This window comes from Somniosus microcephalus, chromosome 16 (genome assembly GCF_052327205.1).
Source record: "Somniosus microcephalus isolate GS21.2 chromosome 16, FLI_Smic_1.0, whole genome shotgun sequence".
NCBI lineage: Eukaryota > Metazoa > Chordata > Chondrichthyes > Squaliformes > Somniosidae > Somniosus > Somniosus microcephalus.
Window position 1 is genome coordinate 82,111,056 of NC_141002.1, and position 21,592 is coordinate 82,132,647.

A 21,592-nucleotide genomic window follows, 5' to 3' on the forward strand; every position below is an offset into this window, starting at 1 on the left:
GATCCTTGTGCAGTTTGCGCCTGAATTTCCGTTGAAAGCGTGATATCAGATAATGAACTCTATCGTATCGGCATCATTTTGAAGAGCAAGCCGAAGGTTTATAATTCAGTGGTGGTCACAATTCTTTTGCTTCCCCCTTCCCCACCTGTACCCCGCTTGGTGTACACTCACTATCCACCACCCTGGAAAGCACTCCTCAAAACCTTCTTCGTACACGATGAAACCTAAGTTTTTGTTGAGGTGTGAATATGCTAGAAGCGCCACATTCATTCATCGCACATGCATTATTTGTTCTTGGTCTCTGCTGTCTTTTTCTGCAGTACATTTGTGGTGTGAAGTCTCTCAAAATTTCAGGACTGAGCCACCAATTATTATAAAGAAAAAAATAAGAGGCTTGTTCGTATTTACATCAGAAGATTACTTGGTCTCTCTGGTTGCAGTTATTAGAATGAAGAGCACGGCTCATTGACCAAGTACTTTTGGGTATAACCAGCAATAACTCAATGTCTGCTCACACAAAATCAGTAGTTCCAATTGATCAGATACAATGTCATTTTATTGTCATAAATAAATGTGCCTTTTTATCGTGTTTTTTATCGAATAAAATTAGCTGTAATGTGGCCATAAACGATTAGATCAGTCAATGTCCTCCAGAGAAATCAATATAGGATTTGTGAAGCTTTTTAGTGCTGTGAGTCAACCAGTACAAGGAATAGTTTGTATATAGACCAAGCTAATGCATACCTCACCAATGTTCCCTTTAAGCTGACTACAAAAAGAAAACACTGCAGATGCTGGAAATCTGAAATAAAAACAGAAAATGCTGGAGAAACTCAGCAGGCCAGGCAGCATCTGTGAAGAGAGAAACAGAGTTAACGTTTCAAGTCGATGACCTTTCGTCAGACTGGCCTGCCTGACCTGCTGAATTTCTCCAGCATTTTCTGTTTTTATTCCCTTTAAGCAGCGTGGCCGCGCAGCGCTCCGGAGCTCCCGCGCAACCAGCTCACCGGCTTTTAAATGGGGAAACCGCGTATGCGCAATATTTTGAATGGGCCACGCAGCTCCTTAAAGGGGCCATGCACCCCAAACAAATTAAAGGGAACATTGTACCTCACCCTTTGTTTTCTACTCTGAGCCGTCTGTTGTTAATTATTTTAGAAACCATTTCAGATTACGTATCACACACTTGCATAAAATATTATCACTGCAAATGCATGCCGATCAAGCCTGGGTACTATATAGGTGCAGCATACAGGAAGTGCACTGCGCCTGCTATGGGAAGAGTGTATCCCAATTTCCTGGGTCGGATGTCCGCCTGGCACAGACCCCCCTCCCTTTGCCAGGGCCTTGCACTGGGGATAGGGCAGAAATGGGCCTGCAGCTGTGATACTGGCCACAGGCATTGGGCTGCTGAAGAACAGTACTAGAGGGCCCTGAGGAGTTACGTTGATAGACTGGAGAAGATTGGATTGTTCTCCTTGGAGCAGAGAAGATTGAAAGGAGATTTGACAGAGGTGTTCGAAATCACGAGGGGTCTAGAGAGAGAGTAGTGAGAGAGAAACTGTTCCCATTGGTGGAAGTGTCGAGAACCAGAGGACACAGATTTTAGGTGATTGACAAAGGTGTTGTGTCCGTGACACAGACTGCAGGAGAACGGTACAACAGGTGTTTACTAAACGTGGCTCACACTGGAACTGATCTGTACAGATTACTACTCAGTGCTATATACAGGTATGGTCACTGCCGGTACTGCAGTATACATGAGCTGTAAAAGATAGTTACCCCCTTAAAGGTATATACATCACAATTCCTCCCCTTTTAGATTAACAGTACCATAACACTCATTTAACAATTAAATATCAAACTAATTACAATTAACACTTTTAACATGCAACATTAGCTGAAAATAGTCTATTTATATATTCAGTCTTTGGGGAGGCTTCCTGATCCTTTCTGGATAGCGCCTTTCCCGAGTGTCTTGCTCTTGGTGCGGAGGCGATTCTGGCCCCCTGTCGTCGGTTGGTTCATCAGCTCCCGATGCTACTGTTTCTGGGGTAGATGCGACCTGTACGTCGGGTTCATCACCAGGTACGTATGGGCGAGGCATGGGGTTGACTTGTTCCTGTGACTCTAGGATCTGGTCAGCATGGCGTCTCACGATGCTCTCCCCAACGTCCACCGTGTGCATATCGTTCCTGGCTGCCATTTTTCTGTTCGGTGGTCGCGGGCCAAGACTGGTTGCCCTACATTGAAGCTCCTTGTTGGCTTCTCATGGATGTGCTGGAATTGCTTACTCTCAACATCTCTTTGTACGTTTGGTCTGAGCAAATCCAGGCGAGATCTTAACCTTCGGTTAAAGAACATCATGGCTGGGGCCTGGTTGGTGACTGCATGTGTCGCATTCCGGTAGGCGAACAGGAAATTGTCCACCTTGTGCTGCAGCGGAATGTTGTCATTGTACACAGCCTTTATTGCCTTCTTAAAGGTTTGTACGAACCTCTCAGCCAATCCATTTGTGGCTGGATGATACGGGGCGGATGTGTAATGCCTTACCCCATTCTTTTTCAAGAACCTCCGGAACTCTTCGGACACAAACTGTGGCCCGTTGTCGGAGCAAATCTGTTCTGGCAAGCCATTCCTGGCAAAAATGGTCCGTAGGACTGCAATAGTTTTCTCTGTGGTGGTGGAGGACATTTTGATGACCTCAGGCCATTTCGAGTGCGCATCCACGGCTATTATGAGTCCATGAATGGACCAGCAAAATCAATATGCACCCGTTGCCATGGAGATGAGGGCCACTCCCATGGGTGTAGAGGGGCCTGTGGTGGTGCATTTTGGACTTTCTGGCATCCTGAGCAGCTCTTGGTCAGGTCCTCAATTTGTTTATCGATTCCCGACCACCACACATAAGCCCTGGCTAGGCTTTTCATTTTTACCCCTCCCAGATGACCCTCATGAAGCTCATTGAGCACTCTATCCCTTAACTTGGGTGGAATTACCACTTGGGATCCACACATCAAGGTCCCCCGGCACACTGACAGCTGTTCTCTCCTTGTCGAGAATGCTGGCAACAGTGAGTCGCCGTGTGCTGGCCATCCCTTCACCGTCAAATCATATACCCGAGACAGTGTCGCGTCATTTCGGGTTTCCTTTTCGATACAAGCGTTAGTTACCGGTAGGTATTCAACTATAGTCGAATGGAATATTTCGACAGGATCCACTGCTGGTGCTTCCTCCGCAGTAGGCAGTGGCAGGCGTTATAGCCCATCAGCATTTCCATGCTGTTTCGTGCCCTTATATTCAATCTCATAGTGGTGCGCCCCTAGAAAAAGTGACCATCTTTGTAGTCGTTGCGCAGTCATCACCGGAACGCCCTTCTTCGGATTAAAAATGGAGACAAGAGGCTGGTGATCAGTCAGCAAGGTGAATTTCTGCCCGTGCAGATAGTGATTGAACTTTTTCACTCCCCACACTAGGCTGAGGGCCTCCCTGTCAATCTGGGCGTAGTTACGCTCGGCTGGGGTTAGTGATCGTGACGCAAAGGCTATTGGCCTCTCTGAGCCGTCCGAGAATTTGTGCGACAGCACCGCTCCAATGCCGTAGGGTGACGCATCACATGCCAACTGAATTGGTAATGCTGGGTTGTAATGGGCCAATACCTCTTTCGATGTGATTAGTGTTTTGCTCTTCTGGAAAGCTCGTCTACATTCGTCACTCCACTTCCATGGCACCCCAGTTTGCAGTAGGGTGTTCAGTGGGTGTAGTATTGTAGAGAAATTTGGCAAGAACTTATGGTAGTAGTTTACCAACCCGAGGAACGAGCTCAGTTGTGACACATTTTCCAGTGCTGGAGCCTTGACTACAGCCTCAATCTTTTCAGGGGACTTATGTAACCCCTCTTCATCAATAACGTGGCCACAATACGAGATCTGTTTTCTAAAAAACTCGCATTTGGGGCGGTTAGCTCGGAGCCCATATTCCTGCAATCTAGTGAGCACCTGCTCCAGGTTGGCGAGGTGATCACTGTCATTTTCGCCCGTGACCAGGATGTCGTCCAAATAACACTGGGTCCCTGGGATCCCTTGCAGGACTTGTTCCATTGCCCTCTGCCAAATAGCTGGAGCTGATGCTACCCCGAATACCAGCCGGTTGTATTGGTAGAGACCTTTATGGGTGTTGATTGTGAGGTATTTTTTTGATGCTTCTTCTACCTCCATTTGCAGATACGCCTGGGCCAGATCAATCTTAGTGAAGCATTTCCCTCCAGATAGCGAGGCGAAAATATCTTCAATCCGCGGAAGTGGATATTGTACGGTGTGAAGGACCGGGTTCACTGTTACCTTAAAGTCCCCACAGATGCGAACCTTCCTTGGTTCCCCAGGCGTGCTGCTCAAAGACTTTTTCATCACAGGGACGATGGGTGTAGCCCACTCGCTCCAGTCTACCTTGGACAATACACCTGAACGTTCCAGACTCTCCAGCTCTGCTTCGACGGCTGGGCGGATCGCATAAGGTACCGGTCTGGCCTTAAAAAATTTTGGGCTTGCGTTTTCTTCAATTTTAATCATCGCTGTCATGCCTTTTAGTGTTCCGAGTCCTTGCTGGAACACTTCTTTCGCGTCAGTTAGGATCTTTGACAGTCGCCCAGGTGTGACGTCGTCATCCTTTTTGTCAGCCACAGTCAGTGCCTGTATGGAGTGCCAATCCATTTGTATTTTCCAGATCCATTCACGTCCCAGTAATGGTGGTCCTCCATCTTGCAATACATACAGGTCTAGTTTTGGTGTTTCCTTACCGTTATATATAATGGTCACCCTTATTTTTCCTTTGGGGTAGACTTTTTGCCCCGTGTACATCTTCAAAATAACTTTTGTGTCTCTCAAGGGTATGTGTGAGAATAGCCGCTCGTAGTCCCGTCGGTTTATGACTGTTAGGGCTGATCCTGTGTCCAATTCCATCTTTACCTGGACTCCTGCTATCTCGAGAGTGACCCAAATGGTTCGGTGATCCTCCGTTGTGATCACATTATGTAGTTTCAGACAACTCAGTTCCCTGCTTTTGGAGTCGTTATCACTCTTTTGTTCGTCTGAACTATTCTCTGTCATCTTATGTACCTTCTTGTACTTTCCTTTGGTAGGTTTCTTATTGCTGGTTTTCTTTCCCAACCTGCAGACTCGTGCTATGTGTCCTACTTTTCCACACTGTCTGCACACTTTGTCTTTGAACCAGCAATCATTCTGGTCGTGTGTTGTTCTGCCGCAGCGATAGCACTTCTCTGTTCCATATGACATTTCGTTTGTGCCATATTCTTGCGGTCTCTGTTGTATCTCTGCAGTGCCCCGTGCTGCTGCTTCATATGATACCGCAATGCTGAAAGCCTTTTCCAGCGTAAGGTCCTTTTCAGATAAAAGCCGTTTCTGGGTTCCTTCACTTTGAAGCCCACACACAAACTTGTCCCTTAAGGTATCTGCCAGTCCCGCTCCAAACTGGCAGTGTTTCGATAGTTTGCGCAGTTCTGTTAAATAATCAGCATTGCTTTCATCCTTATGCTGGTTCTGTTTGTGAAACTTGAATCTTTCTGCTATCAGCAGCGGTGTGGGGTTTAAATGTTCCTGTAGTATTGTTACTATGTCTTCAAAACTCTTTTCCATTGGCTTCGTTGGGGTTACTAGATTTCGTAATAAACCATACGTCTTTGCATCCATTAAATTTAACAATACCGACGCTTTCTTGTCATCTGACACCTCATTTGCTTTGCAGTATACCTCTATTCGTTCGACATATGTAGTCCAATCTTCGACTTCATTGTCAAATGCGGTGATACTGCCACTCTTTGGCATTTTGGGTGTGGTTTAAAATGGCGTCTCCCAATGGCTTAAAATGGCGTTTCCCGCGCTTTCCTTCCTCCCCCGCTGCTGCCAACGCCGCTCCCGGCGGTTCTCGTGGCAATGGTGGCGCCCTGTAGGTTTCGCGCGCTTCTCCTGCGCTGCTGCCAACGCCGCTCTCGGCGGTCCTCGTGGCAATGGCGGCGCCTCGCGGGTTTCTGTGCGTCTCTCTCTCTCCCTCTCTTCAACGCTGCTCGGCCCCTGAACACCAGCCGCGCCCTGTGCGCTCTGCCCTCTCTCTCTCTCTCCCCCATCGACGCTGCTCGGCCCTTTGCTGTGCCGCTCGGTCGGGCTCCAGCCCGCCGCTGTCCGGGAAGGGTTTGCGCACTACCTGTTGCCAGGCCGTTTTGCTGGACCACCTCGACTGGAAAGCCAAGCCTGGCTCTCGACAACCTCCCCCGCAATTCTCGAGTCTCTGCTGGATGACTGGGCGGTTGCCCGTGGTCGACGTCCAAGTCTCTGGCCTTGACCTCCAATCCACTGATCTCCAGGAACGAATCACAGAATCACAGAAACCCCACAGTGCAGATAGAGGCCATTTCGGCCCATCGAGCCTGCACCGACACATATCCCACCCGATCCCCGTAACCCCTACACCAACACATATCCCACCCTATCCCCGTAACCCCACGTATTTAATCCCTCTAACACTAAGGGTCAATTTTATCATAGCCAATCAACCTAACCTGCACATCTTTGGACTGTGGGAGGAAACCGGAGCACCCGGAGGAAACCCACGCAAACACAGGGAGAATGTGCAAACTCCACACAGACAGTCACCCGAGGCCGGATTCGAACCCGGGTCCCTGGCGCTGTGAGGCAACAGTGCTAACCACTATGCCACCGTGCTGCCCTTCCCTGGGTGGTGATGCAGAGTTGCAGGTAGGTTCGAACTTGCCTCATCGCCAATGTTGTGTCCGTGTATAATAAGACACAGACTGCAGGAGAACGGTACAACAGGTGTTTACTAAACGTGGCTCACACTGGAACTGATCTGTACACACTACTACTCAGTGCTATATACAGGTGTGGTCACTGCCGGTACTGCAGTATACATGAGCTGTAAAAGATAGTTCCCCCCTTAAAGTTATATACATTACAAAAGGAACCAAAGGCGACATAAGAAAAAACTTTTTTACGCAGCGAGTGGTTAGGATCTGGAGGGCACTGCCGGAAAGGGTGGTGAGGGTAGATTCAATCACGGCTTTCAAAAGAGAATTGGATAAGTACCTGAAGGAAAGAAATTTGCAGGGCTACGGGGAAAAGGCCGGGGGAGTGGGACTAGCTGAAGTGGTCTTGCAGAGAGCCGACAGGGGCTCGACGGGCCGAATGGCCTTCTTCCGTGCTGTACCCATTCTATGATTCCATTCTATGATTGTAATTGTATTTGGAAAAGGTGGGGGGGGGGAATGAATTATACCTGCAACCAGCTTACATCATCAGGGTGCATCTCGAACTCTGCAGGCCTTCCAAGCAGGCCCAATCATGTCTGTTAAAGTAATCCCAGGAACACGTGTGTGTGTGTGGGTGGAGACCTGATGTAATGGCTTCTGGAGACACAACATTCCCTAGGCCCAGCAAAGAGGAAAGTTTACCCCTAGAGGCTTTCAGTAGATTGTTGCTATTTGGTTACACAGAGTGATATCTTTGTGGAAACGCAGATTGGGTGACCGCTTTGCGGAACACCTCCGTTGAGTCCGTAAGGGTGACCCCGAGCTTCCGGTCGCCTGTCATTTCAATTCACCGTTCCATTCCCACTCGGACCTCACCGCCTGCGGCCTCTTGCATTGTTCCACGGAAGCTCAGCATAAACTCGAGGAACAGCACCTCATCTTCTGATTAGGCACCTTACAGCCTTCTGGACTCAATATTGAGTTCAACAATTTCAGATCATAACCTCGGCCCCTATTATTTTTATATTTTTTATCCACACTTTTGGTTTGTGCCTTTTCCTTTTTTCCTCTCTCTCCCACATGGCAGCTGTCTCTCACTCTGCCAGCGCATTTCACACTTCATCTAGAGCCATTGTTTGTTTCTTTACTGTCCTATTACTATCTCGTCTCACCTTGAATATCTCTTAATGTCTCTTCTTTCATCCCCTCCCCCATTTCCCAGCCCCCAAACTGCCTTTTAATCTGTTTCATTTCCTGCCTTTTTTTCTCAGTTCTGTAGAAGGGTTTCGACCCGAAACGTTGATTCTGTTTCTCTCTCCATGGATGTTGCCCTGGCCTGCTGAGTTTTTCCAGCGTTTTCTGTTGTTATTTCGGATTTCCAGCATCCGCAGTATTTTGCTATCATATCTTTGTTAGTAGTCACTTCAATTACCTATTACCATGCTATCTGCTTGTAAAACTATCATGCGCTCAATAGATTCTTGATCTAAATAAATAGAGCTAGAGTCCACATTAAGCAGCCACCTGCAAGAGCCACTGAGGCTATATCCCTTCCAGTTTGTTCAACACTCTCGCAGAATTTACAAACTATCATGCTGGTATAAGAACATGACTTAACATAATTCTACTGCTCTGTGGGGCTCAAATCTCTTTTTTTGTAGAAGTACGTGGATCTTTTGCCCTGATATTTGTACTCGTAAATTATGATTTTTTTTTATATTCGTTTATGGGATGTGGGCATCGCTGGCAAGGCCAGCATTTATTGCCCATCCCTAATTGCCCTTGAGAAGGTGGTGATGCTTACCCCTTTGTTGGCAGTCACTGAATCCTGCTGAGCCAACGATGCAGCATAAGCCCCGTGGTTCTGTGATTGCTTCCTGCAGCATTGCATTTTGTGATTGACGCCTCTTTTCAAGGCATAATAAGAAAAGAGCAAAGTTAATAAAAATGTGGAAACCGGGTAGCCTCAGTTTTTATTTTTATTTCAAGAGCACTCGGACTGAATTGAGGGAGCTAATTTTAATAGCATAGAATTACGCACAGAAACAGGCCATTCGGCCCAACTGGTCCATGTTTATGCTCCACGCGAGCCTCCTCCCACCCCTCTTCATCTAACCCTATCAGCATATCCTTCTACCGTACAGTACAGGATCAATATGATGCTTTGTACACACTTCAAATCGCCTCTCTATTCCTGTACTGCCGCAAAAGATACAAGCTAAAGTGCCCCACAAGATTTTTATTTAAATCAAAAACATTTTCCAAAATAACCTGAACTTGATGGGTGGGGACCAGCCTCTAGTTCCCTTTAATTGCTGGGATATATTGACGTGTCTCTGTGGAGTTTTCAATCATCCACATGGGTGTAACTGGACCACGTGCTGCTTCAGATGGGTGCCTGTGATTAGAGTAACTCCCGCACCATTGCTAACTTTAAAGGCAAAGATAAATTATAAACTTCACACAAGTGGAATGAAATAGGCTGCTTTTCACATTTAGTACTGTTTCTGAAAATGCTTTAAAATAATATTTTTTAAGGATTTCAGAGGACTGAAACGATGGAAAATATACAGTGCAAATAAATTGTATGTTTTGTCATTGATGGCTGTATTAGTGCAACTGAAAATGAACAAACAGGCTACAACTTACACAAATATCCATGCATCTGGGCAGAGTAGATGATAAAATAGTGCAGCAGTTCAGCAAAGCTGGTGCACTGTATAGTCCAGATTCATGAAGATATGTTATTTCTGTGTGTTTCTCATTAAGAAAAGTAAGAAGTGGAAGTGCTGTATATTTGCACTGGAAACAAAGTCAAGCAGATATTACAGCAACATTCTCTGCTGAGCTTTGAGTTCAGCAAGCAACTTGACATTTGTCTAATTGGTCTCAGAATGTTCTAGCCCTGATCGGGTTAGCTTTATATACAGATGCAATTCAGGGTCTTTTCTGAGTACACAATTTTAGTCAGTCGTTAAAAAGAGAGATACGTTTATGGGCAGCACTCCTGAAAGGCACAAATGCAAAAAAATGAGGGTAAAATTTCAAGCTTCAAATCAGTTGCATTCATGCAGATTGCCTGTGAGCTTTACAGCAGATGTACAAATATATATCAATAAGAGGGTAGAAATACATTTGACTGCTTGCTAGTGAGAAGAAAATACCATTCGTAACTACAATAGTTTTTTATTTTTTTCCCCTTGTCTTCTCACATGGTAGCTGTTGATGATTCTGCCATCGCCATTCACACCTTATCTAGAGTCAACTTTTCTTTCATAAATTGTCCCATTATCTCTCTTTATGCCTTGCACCATCATCCCTTTTGTCAGTCAATCTCTCCTGCCTTCCAGCCTGTCACAGACCTTCCCTTTGTTTTTTCCTCCCCTCCTCTCTGCTTAAAAATCTTTCTTCTCTAACCTTTTCCAGTTCTGACCCAGGGACCTCGACCAGAAACATTGGGCTCGAATTTCCAAGCCCCGTGGAGGCGGGTTTGGAGGCAGGAGTGGTGGGAAAATTGCAGAATTGGGGGGCACAAACCCATCCCGCCCCCAACCCGCCTCCGTGCCAATGTCCCAGGAGGCGGGTATCCGACCTGTGCTGGGAGCCGCCTCCCCAAGGCAGGAAGGGGATTAGTGCCAATTAACTGCCTGTTAACAGGTAGTTAACAGGCAGTTTTTTTGCCTAATCCTTATTTTAAGCCCTGAAGTGTGGGCTTCCCGATGGCTCCGAGCCACACCAAGTTAGTGAGGTGGACCGTCGGTCTGAAGGGGTTGGAGGGGTCGAGATGTCCGTTGTGCAGCTAAGTGTGCATGTGTGCAGAGGTAAGTGTGTGAGGTAAGTGTCTTTACTTTCTCCTGCAGGCTTCCTTCCTTCAGTTCTCGGGAGTCCCCCAGTTCACCGGCACAGAAAGCAGAATGGCCGCTGAAATGTCAAATGCTGCAGCATTCTGCTTTCTGGTCGGGAGAGATCTCTAACTGAGTCTGAGTGGAAGGACTCAAGTTAGAAGACAGATTGTCAGTGTTTGACAGCTTCATAGAGCTGTCAAACGTTGATTTTTCATCTGTCAAAAGCTCTTGACAGATAAAATGTCAATCACTGACGTCACCAGTAACCAGGTGTCCCTTAATTGGCCTGCTGAGTCCGCTGGGTGACAAGGTCAATCAAGGGAAAATAGCATGGGTTGGCCACAAGTCGATGGAGCGGGACTACAACCCAAAAAGTGGGAGTCCCGCCTCCATCACGTCCCCATTGACAAATTTCTCTCTCCTCGATGCTGCCTGACCTGCTGAGTGTTTCCAGCATTTTCTGTTGTTATTTCACCATTTGTAACTAGACGTAAATTGCTAAATTTATCAGCTTTACAATGCAGCAGATTGTTTTTAACTAAAGAGAACACAAGGGACATGAAAACTTGTTTTTGCCTTGAACGTTTCTCACTTTTTCTCTATCTTAGATCCACACAGCAGAGTATGCCTGATACCAAAGAGTCAAGAGGAACCTGTTAGCAGTACCTACATTAATGCCAACTACATTAGGGTGAGTAAGTGCATTGGTTGCATTTATAATCATCGTAATAATAGATTGTATTAATACTTTTACTGCCCAATTAAAATTATGCAGAAGCTTTCACTACTGAACTAAATACAGGAAACTCTTTTTTATCCGGCACCGATGGGACCGGCGTGGTGCCGGTTTATCAAAAAGTCCGGATTACAGAGAGGTATAGTAAAAGGTACGAGAGCTCCGTACACGGCCACAGATCCAGGCTTCCCTGTTGCATGGCAACAGGTGCAGGAACCCCGGCCACAGATCCAGGCGTCCCTGTTGCATAGCAACAGGTGCAGGAACCCCGGTTACACGGCCACAGATCCAGGAATGGCCACTAATATGAAGTAAAACTTACCTGAACCTACTCCTGAATTTTGCCAGTTAACAGATTTCCGGTTATTTAGGTGCCGGTAAATCGAGAATTTCCTGTAGTGGTTCTTGTTTTCATTATTTCAGTGATAATTGTTTACTGATTTCTCATTAAATTATATCCGTTGTACGTGCATTTTAAGGTTTAATCACAGCCAATAGACTTTTCTTTTAAATGTCATCAAATTTAATTTAACAGATTCAGAAACTAGGAATGAAAAAAATAAGAAAATGTAATTCAAAAAAGAAGGGGCCTTAGAACATAGGAATTGCTAGACAACAAAAAGACTGCGGTCTATCTAGTTTGCCTTCTGCCATCCTGGTAGTCACATGGTAAAACAATAACAGAGTTGATAACTAATCATAACAATCAATCGCTTATCAGTTAGTCTACAACAGACCCAGACATGAGGCGAAGAAAACCCACCAGTGATGCAAAGCTTTGGGAACAGGTCCAAAGTCACCTGTTCCTCCCAGGCATGCTACATTTACCATATTTCAGGTCTCATATACTGTATCTAAAACTATTATTTTCTGAAAGAAATGTATCTAATTTGCATTTGAATGAATCATTGGTATCTGCTTCTACCATCTCCCAATGGAGCCTGTTCCATAGATTGGCCACTCTCTCACTGAGTATTGTTTCCACAGATTAGTTTTAAATTTATACTCTCCTTCAAGTGCAGGCCGTGTCCTCTGGTTCTACTATTCTGGACAAGGTGAGACGGCTTGTCGTGGTCCATATTATTTAGTGACTTTAGAATCCTAAAAACAGCCATCATATTATCTCTCAACTTTCTCTTTTCCAGTGAAAACACACCCAATTTACATAATCATTCAGCATAATCCAAACCCTCAACCACCTCGATCATTATGGTTGCCTTCTTCTGTATTCTCTCAATAGCTGCAGTATTCTTTTTGTACTGCGGCGACCAGAACTGTACACAGTATCATGAGTGCGGCCGACCAATGATTTATAAAGTGGCAGGATTACCCACTATTTTGGCTCAATATTACCCTTTTAATACATTCCAGGCTCTGTTGCCATCTATTAATTCTACCCAAAGTGATTCTGTGTCTGCCTTTTCCTTTTTTATATCCTCTCTCAATTATGCCTCAATACTGAGGTTTATATTTACTGCCACACCACTCTCCTTTTTCTCCCATTACGGTCCCTCCTGAACAATTTATATCCTTTCAGATATGTATCCCATTGATTGGAATCATTCCATCATGTCTCTGTGATGCTAATGATGTCTAATCGATCAACCTCTGCAAGACCTTCCAACTTACACATCTTATTTGTCAGACGTCTTGCATTAATGTTACCTTTCTCATTTGCTTTATTAACATTTTGACTTTGTTTTTCTCCCACTTGTTAAACTTTGATTTGTGTTTTTACTGTTACACCTTAAGGTTTGCTTCCATCAGTGCAGAGCTCTCTTACATCTGCCGCAGCCACCCTTGCATCTTGTTCAAACACTCCCCCACCATTGTATCTATACAGCCTGTCAACACTTCTATCCCTCCCTTTTTGTTTAGGAGGAGCCCAACAGGCTCTGGCTATTGCAAAAGGTGTCCCACTGTTTGAGGAACCCAAACCCTGAGACTCTACACCAAAGCCTTAGCCACACGTTGGTCTGCCTAATGACCGCCTGTCGCTCTTCTCTAGCACATGGCACGGGTCACTCCGTTACCAGCTCGCTCCGCTGTACTCCCTGCTTTAAATGTAATTGTATAAAAGAAACAGGGAACAGAAAACTAATATTGTTTTCAACAAATGCCAAAAAGATGGTAACTAGTCGAGTTAACTGTCAGTCAATAAGGTAGTTTTATAAATGTTGGTTCTTTGCTCAATAAATAGTCAAATTGTCAGCAAGTTAAGTGCAAGCCAGCTAATTCAGTCCATTGAAAATTAACAGGAGTGCAACACTAATTAGAATTTCAATCCATATACAAAGATTAGGCAAGGATTTATAATATTTTAGCACAATAAACATGATGACACAATAAATATTTACGCCATCTTTTGAGAGTTTCCACTGCTTCTCCACCAAAGTTAGAGCTGGCGATCAGGAGAGACACCATGGAACTTCAACCCCGCTTTTTTTTAAAACAAATGTATTTTTTCAATTCTGTCAAAAAAAAATAACTTTTACAATAGCAAAAATATTTGTCAGGCATCTCAGGAACAAATAGATGCTCTACCAAAGATTTCAGTATTCAATCAGTAGACAGTACAGTAAAGATTATCACTTTAATAGAGATTTTGGTGCTAACTTGGAGGTCAGAATTGTGCAGATATGTGCTACTTTATGTTAGAAATGTGCAATAGAGTCAGATTTCCAATATCATTTAGTGAAAGTTGATCAGGAATTTTTTTTGTCTATAATTGTCAAAGTCACCTTGCTGGCAGTTACAGTGTGAGGCGATACTACAAGTATTAGTTATTGGGTCAGAGTACGCCGTCATACCACCTTTGAAATGGCAGCAAGTTCGGGATTTCCGCATGTGCTTGCGAACTATCAAATTACGACTTGACAGATGGTCCGCACCGACAGGGAAATCCTAATTGCTGGCGCAGAGTTGGGGCTAACTGCCTGAAAATTTTACGGCTGATGCAAGCAGGAGCAGCACATAAGAACATAAGGAATAGGAGCAGGAGTCGGCCATTTGACCCTTCGAGCCTGATCTGCCATTTAATAGGATCATGGCTGATCTTCTACCTCATCTCCACTTTCCTGCACTATCCCCATATCCCTTGATTCCCTTAATATTAAAAATTCTATCGATTTCTGTCTTGAAATTATTCAACATCGAAACATAGTAGGAGCAGGAGTAGCCCATTTGGCCCCTCGAGCCTGCTTCGCCATTCAATGAGATCATGGCTGATCATCCAAACTCAGTACCCTGTCCCTGCTTTCTCCCCATATCCCTTGATCCCTTTAGCCTTAAGAAATATATCTAACTCCTTCTTGAATATATTTAATGAATTGGCCTCTACTGCCTTCTGTGGTAGAGACTTCCACAGGTTCACCACTCTCTTGAGTGAAGAAATTCCTTCTCATCTCTGTCCTAAATGGCTTACCCCTTATCTTTAGACTGTGACCCCTGGTTCTGGAATCCGCCGACATCGGGAACATCCTTCCTGCATCTAGTCTGTCTAGTCCTGTTAGAATTTTATAAGTTTCAATGAGATCCCCTCTCATTCTTCTAAACTCCAGCGAGTATAAGCCCAATCGACCCAATCTCTCCTCATACGTCATTCCTGCCATCCCAGGTATCAGTCTGGTGAATCTTCGCTGCACTCCCTCCATGGCAAGAACATCCTTCCTCAGATAAGGCGACCAAAACTGCACACAATATTCACCAAGGCCCTGTACAACTGCAGCAAGACATCCTTGTTCCTGTACTTGAATCCTCTCACTATGAAGGCCAACATACCATTTGCCTTCTTAACCGCCTGCTGCACCTGCATGCTTACCTTCAGCGACTAATGCACAAGGACACCCAGGTCTCGCTGCACTTCCCCTTCTCCCAATCTATTGCCATTCAGATAATAATCTGCCTTCCTGTTTTTGCCACCAAAGTGGATAACCTCGCATTTATCCATGTTATATTGCATCTGCCATACATCTGCCCAATCACCCAACCTGTCCAAATCATACTGGAGTTTCTCGGCATCCTCCTCACAGCACACACGCCCACCCAGCTTTGTGTCGTCTGCAAACTTGGAGATATTACATTTAGTTCCCTCGTCTAGATCATTAATATATATTGTGAATAGCTGGGGTCCTAGCAACAATCCCTGTGGTACCCCACTAGTCACTGCCTGCCACTCGGAAAAAGAGCCGTTTATTCCAACTCTTTGCTTCCTGTCTGCCAGCCAGCTCTCTATCCAAGTCAGTACCTTGCCCCCAATCCCATGTGCTTTAACTTTACACGCTAATCTCTTATGCGGGACCTTATCGAAAGCCTTCTGAAAGTCCAAATACACCACATCCACTGGTTCTCCCTTATCTATTCTACTAGTTACATCCTCAAAAAATTCCAGTAGATTAGTCAAGCACGATTTACCTTTTGTAAATCCATGTTGAATTTGTCCGATCCTGTTTTCCAAGTGCTCTGCTATTACATCTTTTATAATGGACTCCAGCATTTTCCCCACTACCGATGTCAGGCTTACCAGTCTATAATTCCCCGTTTTCTCTCTACCACCTTTTTTGAATAGTGGGGTAACATTAGCTACCCTCCAATCCATGGGAAGTGTTCCAGAATCTGTAGAATTTTGGAAGATGACCAGCAATACATCTACTATTTCTAGGGCCACTTCCTTAAGTACCCTAGGATGTAGATTATCAGGCCCTGGGGATTTATCGGCCTTCAATCCCGTCAATTTCCTTAACACTATTTCTCTACAAATACTGATTTCATTCAGTTCCTCCCTCTCATTAGACCCTATGTTCCCCGACATCTCTGGGAGGTTATTTGTGTCCTCCTTTGTGAAGACAGAACCAAAGTATGTATTTAATTGGTCTGCCATTTCTTTGTTCCCCATTATAAATTCCCCTGATTCTGACTGCAAGGGACCTACACTTGACTTCACCAATCTTTTTCTCTTCACGTATCTATAGATATCAACGACTGTACCCCCACAGCTTTCTGGGGTAGAGAATTCCAAAGATTCACCACCCTCTGAGTGAAGAAATTTCTCCTCAACTCAGTCCTAAATGGCCAACCCCTTATTCTGAGACTGTGACCCCTGGTTCTAGACTCCCCAGCCAGGGGAAACAGCCTCCCAGCATCTACCCTGTCAAGCCCTGTAAGAATTTTGTATGTTTTAATGAGATCACCTCTCATTCTTCTAAACTCTAGAGAATATAGGTCTAGTCTACTCAATCTCTCCTCATAGGACAATCCCCCCATCCCAGGAACCAGTCTGGTGAACCTTTGTTGCACTCCCTCTATGGCAAGTATATCCTTCCTTAGGTAAGGAGACCAAAACTGTACACAATACTCCAGATGTGGTCTCATCAGGGCCCTATATAATTGCAGTAAGATGTCTTTACTCTTATACTCAAATCCTCTTGTAATAAAGGCCAACATACCATTTGCTTTCCTAATTGCTTGCTGTACCTGCATGTTAACTTTCAGCGATTCGTGTACAAGGACACCCAGGTCCCTCTGAGCATCAACATTTCCCAATCTCTCACCATTTAAAAAATACTTTGCTTTTCCATTTTTCCTACCAAAGTGGATAACTTCACATTTCTCCACATTATATTCCATTTGCCATGTTCTTGCCCACTCACTTAGCCTGCCTATATCTCCTTGAAGCCTCCTTGCATCCTCCTCACAACTTACATTCCCACCCAGCTTTATATCATCAGCAAACTTGGATATATTACATTTGGTCCCCTCATCCAAATCATTGATATAGATTGTGAATAGCTGAGGCCCAAGCACTGATCCTTGCGGTAACCCACTAGTTACAGCCTGCCAACCTGAAAATTACCCGTTTATTCCTACTCTCTCGGGTCAATTTTCTGGCTGCCGCCGGACGGCTTTTCATGCGGCCGGGGGCCGAAAATCAGCGAAAAAGCGGGACGGGACCCCCCCCCCCCACCCCCCGCCTGATTCCCCGCCCCGTCCGACTTTCGGTCCGCCGTTTCCCCGCGACCCGCTTCAGTCCCGGCCCCCGCTGGCAGGACTGATCGTCGGCACACTAATTACCAACTATCAGCTTGTTGAGGTAGTTATTCTGGGGCCGTTGCAACTTTGGGGCTTTCCCCACATCAAACCCACCTGCGGGGAACCCCGCTGCTGAGACCTGGCGTGAAGCTTGCCGGCTTGCTTGCTGTCAGCTGCAGGTCAATCGGAGAAGCTGCGATTCAAAGGGACAGCACTTGTATGTTGAAGGACCTTGTTGTTGCAGGTTTGGGGCTACTTCTTCAAGGCTTAGGCACAGCTGTGGAAGGTTGGAGCCTCACACACTTCTCCAATGCGATCTCCTGGGAAGCCCCTCTCGCCACCCTCACTCAGCGCTTCCTCAGCGGAGGCATCTACGATAAGCATGGGACGCCTTTTTTTCCTTCCCTTCTTGCCATTAGAGGATCTCCAGCAGCAGAGGCGGCAGCCGCAGAACCAGGAACAGCAGGATCAGCAACAGGAGCACCAGGCTGCTGCTCACTCACCTGAAGCTGCACAGGCCAGAAGGGGCCAGCGCTTGGAAGTGGCTTGAGAGCACCTTGCTGCGCTTTAGAGGGCCATGGGGACCCATTTCTGCACTGGCAGTCCTACTCAGAAGGACTTCCATGAAGAACTGGTTTCTCTGTTCAACAGATGGCCAGCGCTCCTCAAGAGATGTCATTCTCTTATGAGCACTCACCATGTTTTCCATATCTGGCGAGTTATCTCCTCCATGGAGGTTGCCAACCTTTCCATGGTGATGCGTTCATGCGCCAATGACTCCACAAAGGCTCTGCTCATGGTCGCTATGGACTCCTCCATTCACTCCACACTCGCAGTGACCCTGGAGACAAAACCTACCAGAGACTCCTGCACCTGTGCATGGAGATCCATCACCTCTTCTCTTGCGGATGGACCCAGAGGCAGAGGGTCGACATGCAGCGCAGCTGAGCTGAGCTGGCAGAGTCCTGCGCCCTCCGACGAGGACTCTCCACTACTGTCCCTGTCTTCAGAATCTGCTGAGGCTCACTTGTGAGCTGTGAAACACCAGGTGACAACACTACTCTATGTCCCGAAGGTCCCTCCGAGGTGTGAGTGTCTGCGCTGGTGCTGGGTGCGCTTACTTCTGCTGACGCTGCGCCCTCAGAGGTTGGCGCTTCCTCTGAGGAGTCTGGCTGCACAGCCTCTTCCTCCTCCACAGTGAGGACGGGGGCTCTGGGTGGTACTGTGGGGGAGTAAAGGAAGGAGTTAGTGATGTAATGCCAAGGTTCTTCTGGTGACTCCCAGCGAGTTGGCATCTTCTGACACCTGCATCCATGCAGCATTGGTCTCAGTGGGAGGCCTCTTCCTCCCTGACCTAGGGAAGAGGGCCTCCCTGTGGGCCCTTACCCCATCCAATAATGCCTGCAGTGAAGCCTCGTCGAATTTGGAGGCAGCTCGGGGTCTGGCACTGGCCACAGCTGCTGCAGGCTCCTCTGCCATCCTGTATGGTTCATTTGGAAGCCTTCAGAGGATGCAGTGCTTGCTATGGACCTTGAAAGCACCACGAATGATGACATCATACTGTGGGGATTTCTGACTCGAATTGGACAATTAGCAAGGCTTCCCACATGCTGGGAATTAATTGGCCACTTGAGGGAAAATTGCGTGGAGCGGCTGACACTTTTTTATGTGTGTCAAAAACCCCACATTCGGGGAAACCCGACCATTTCCCACACAAGCCGAAAATCGGGGCCTCTGTTTTCTGTGTGTTAACCAATCTTCAATCCATGCTAGTATATTACCCCAATTCCATGAGCCCTAATTTTGTTGAATAACCTCTTGTTGGCGCCTTATCGAATGCCTTCTGAAAATCCAAATACACCACATCCACTGGTTCCCCCTTATCTATTCTGCTAGTTACAACCTCAAAAAACTCTGATTTGTCAAACACGATTTCCCTTTCATAAATCCGTGTTGACTCTGCCCAAACCTATTATTATTTTCTAAGTGCCCTGTTACCACGTCCTTAATAATAGATTTTAGCATTTTCCCTACTATTGATGTCAGGCTAACTGGTCTGTCGTTCCCCGATTTCTCTCTCCCTCCTTTCTTAAATAGTGGGGTTACATTTACTACCTTCCAATCCGTGGGAACCATTCTAGAATCTATGGAATTTTGGAAAATGACAACCAATGCATCCACCATCTGTATAGCACCTCTTTCAAAACCCTAGGATGTAGGTCATCAGGTCCAGGGGACTTATCGACTTTCAATCCCATTAATTTCTCCAGTACTATTTTTTTACTAATACTAATTTCTTTCAGTTCCTCATCCTTGGTTTTCCACTATTTCCGGGAAGTTTTTTGCATCTTCTTCCATGAAGACAGACACAAAAAGTATTTGTTTAATTTCTCTGTCATTTCCTTATTCCCCATTATAATTTCTCCTGTCAGGGCCTGTTTGCACAGCAAAAGGGGATACATCCTGACAAATGCAAGTAATTTTAAAAGCTATATGAGGCCGGAAATGGAAACATTTTAGAATTTTTCCATGAAAAGTATTTATTGTCCATGAAATGTTCAGGGGAAGCGATTGCTACATTGATAAAATTATTTCTTTTTGCATCTATGTGGAGCATAAGCTTAAAAAAATCCATACAGAAAGTGGAGGAAAGGAAAAAAGCAAACTAGAGCCTTCCGGGATTTAATGTGCATAAACATTTATGTTCTAAATAATGAGAGACCTCTTCTATTTGCTGATTGGAGCACCGGCCCACATGATCTCAGGTACGCTTCCGCATACGGTGCGCCCCTGGGATCCGTGGGCCACTACGCTGCCATCTACTACGCAGCGTCTGCCAGCAAGTTCACGAAGGAGGGGCGCCGTCGGGTAAGTGCGCATTATGTTCGGATGCCGGCGGCGTAATCCGTAGAGGTAGAGAGACAGAGAGGTTTAGGAAGGGAATTCCAGAACTTAGGGCCCAGGCAGCTGAAGGCACGGCCGCCAATGATGGAGCAATTAAAACTGGGGATGCTCAAGAGGCCAGAATTGGAGGACCACAAAATCCAGGCCACGTTTAACATTTAACATCTTTGGGAGTTGTTAAGAAATTGCTTTCATTAGAACAATAGTATGAGAGAAACATTGCTGACTTACTTGACACGTGAATGCTTGCTGCCTCTGCTCAAAGTGCAAAAGTGATTCACTCAACAGTGAGTTACATACTGCACTTTCTTTTGAATAACCAAGTCACACATTCGTACTGAAAGACTGGCATCTTCATCTGTCATTCAGGGTTATGGTGGTCAGCAGAGGGCCTATATTGCAACTCAGGGCCCTATGATCAATACAGTGAATGACTTCTGGCGGATGGTTTGGCAAGAGGATTGTCCTGTGATTGTTATGATAACCAAGCTGAAAGAAAAAAATGAGGTAAGATCCTAACAGAGTTATATAATTGTGAGAGACATGTTGCAAAAGATGTGGCATTGCAAACAAAGGGAACTCACTGAAAATTGCAGCAACTATATATATTTTTTTATTCATTCGTTCACAGGATGTGGGCGTCACTGCGAAGGACGGCATTTATTCCCCATTAGAAGGTGGTGGTGAGCCGCCTTCTTGAACCGCTGCAGTCCTTGTGGTGAAGATACTCCCACAGTACTGACTTTGTCATTGCGGTTTGTGTACAACTGAGTGGCTTGCTTGGCCATTTCAGAGGGCAGTTAAGAGTCAACCACATTGCTGTGGGTCTAGAGTCACATATAGGCCAGACCGCGTAAGCCTAAATATTAGCTGATGCTAGCTTTTATAACTGAATTGAAATCTCCAGATCTAGTCCAGTAACATAAACACTATGCTACTGTACCGTATATATATAGCAATCTTTAAACACTCTGAAGTATCCTCTGAGGCACTGTATGTTATCCCAGAAGTGAAGAATGCAGCAGTAATGGAGATAAAGCAAGTTATGAAGATCTTCCTCAAGAGTGGGATTACGAAAAGGGATTTCACTGCTCTATTTCTAACACTATTGGTTTTAAAAACACACACAGTAAAAATTAGTCTAATATGACATCAATAGGACCTCGATGCAATTTTCAAGTATCAATGGGACAATTGGAGGCCACTCCAAAAATGAGGCAGGTAGGTTTGTTAGCAATCTTTGTGGGACCAGGAGGAGCGTTAATGTTTCCCTGGCTCCTCCCAAAAAATCCCCCCGTCCAG

At 45.6% G+C, this 21,592-nt stretch overlaps 1 protein-coding gene across 4 annotated transcripts in view; it reads left to right on the plus strand.

The window, feature by feature from the left end:
* Nucleotides 1-21,592, plus strand: part of ptprr (protein tyrosine phosphatase receptor type R) — a 263,856-nt gene that overhangs the window by 204,145 nt on the left and 38,119 nt on the right. For 3 of the 4 annotated variants that reach the window (XM_086009339.1, XM_086009336.1, XM_086009338.1), the window contains 2 exons: nt 11,232-11,314; nt 20,660-20,797. In XM_086009339.1, the coding sequence (XP_085865465.1) occupies nt 11,232-11,314; nt 20,660-20,797 (221 nt within the window). The remainder of the gene's footprint in view (nt 1-11,231; nt 11,315-20,659; nt 20,798-21,592) is intronic. The other variant, XM_086009337.1, reaches the window with a different exon arrangement.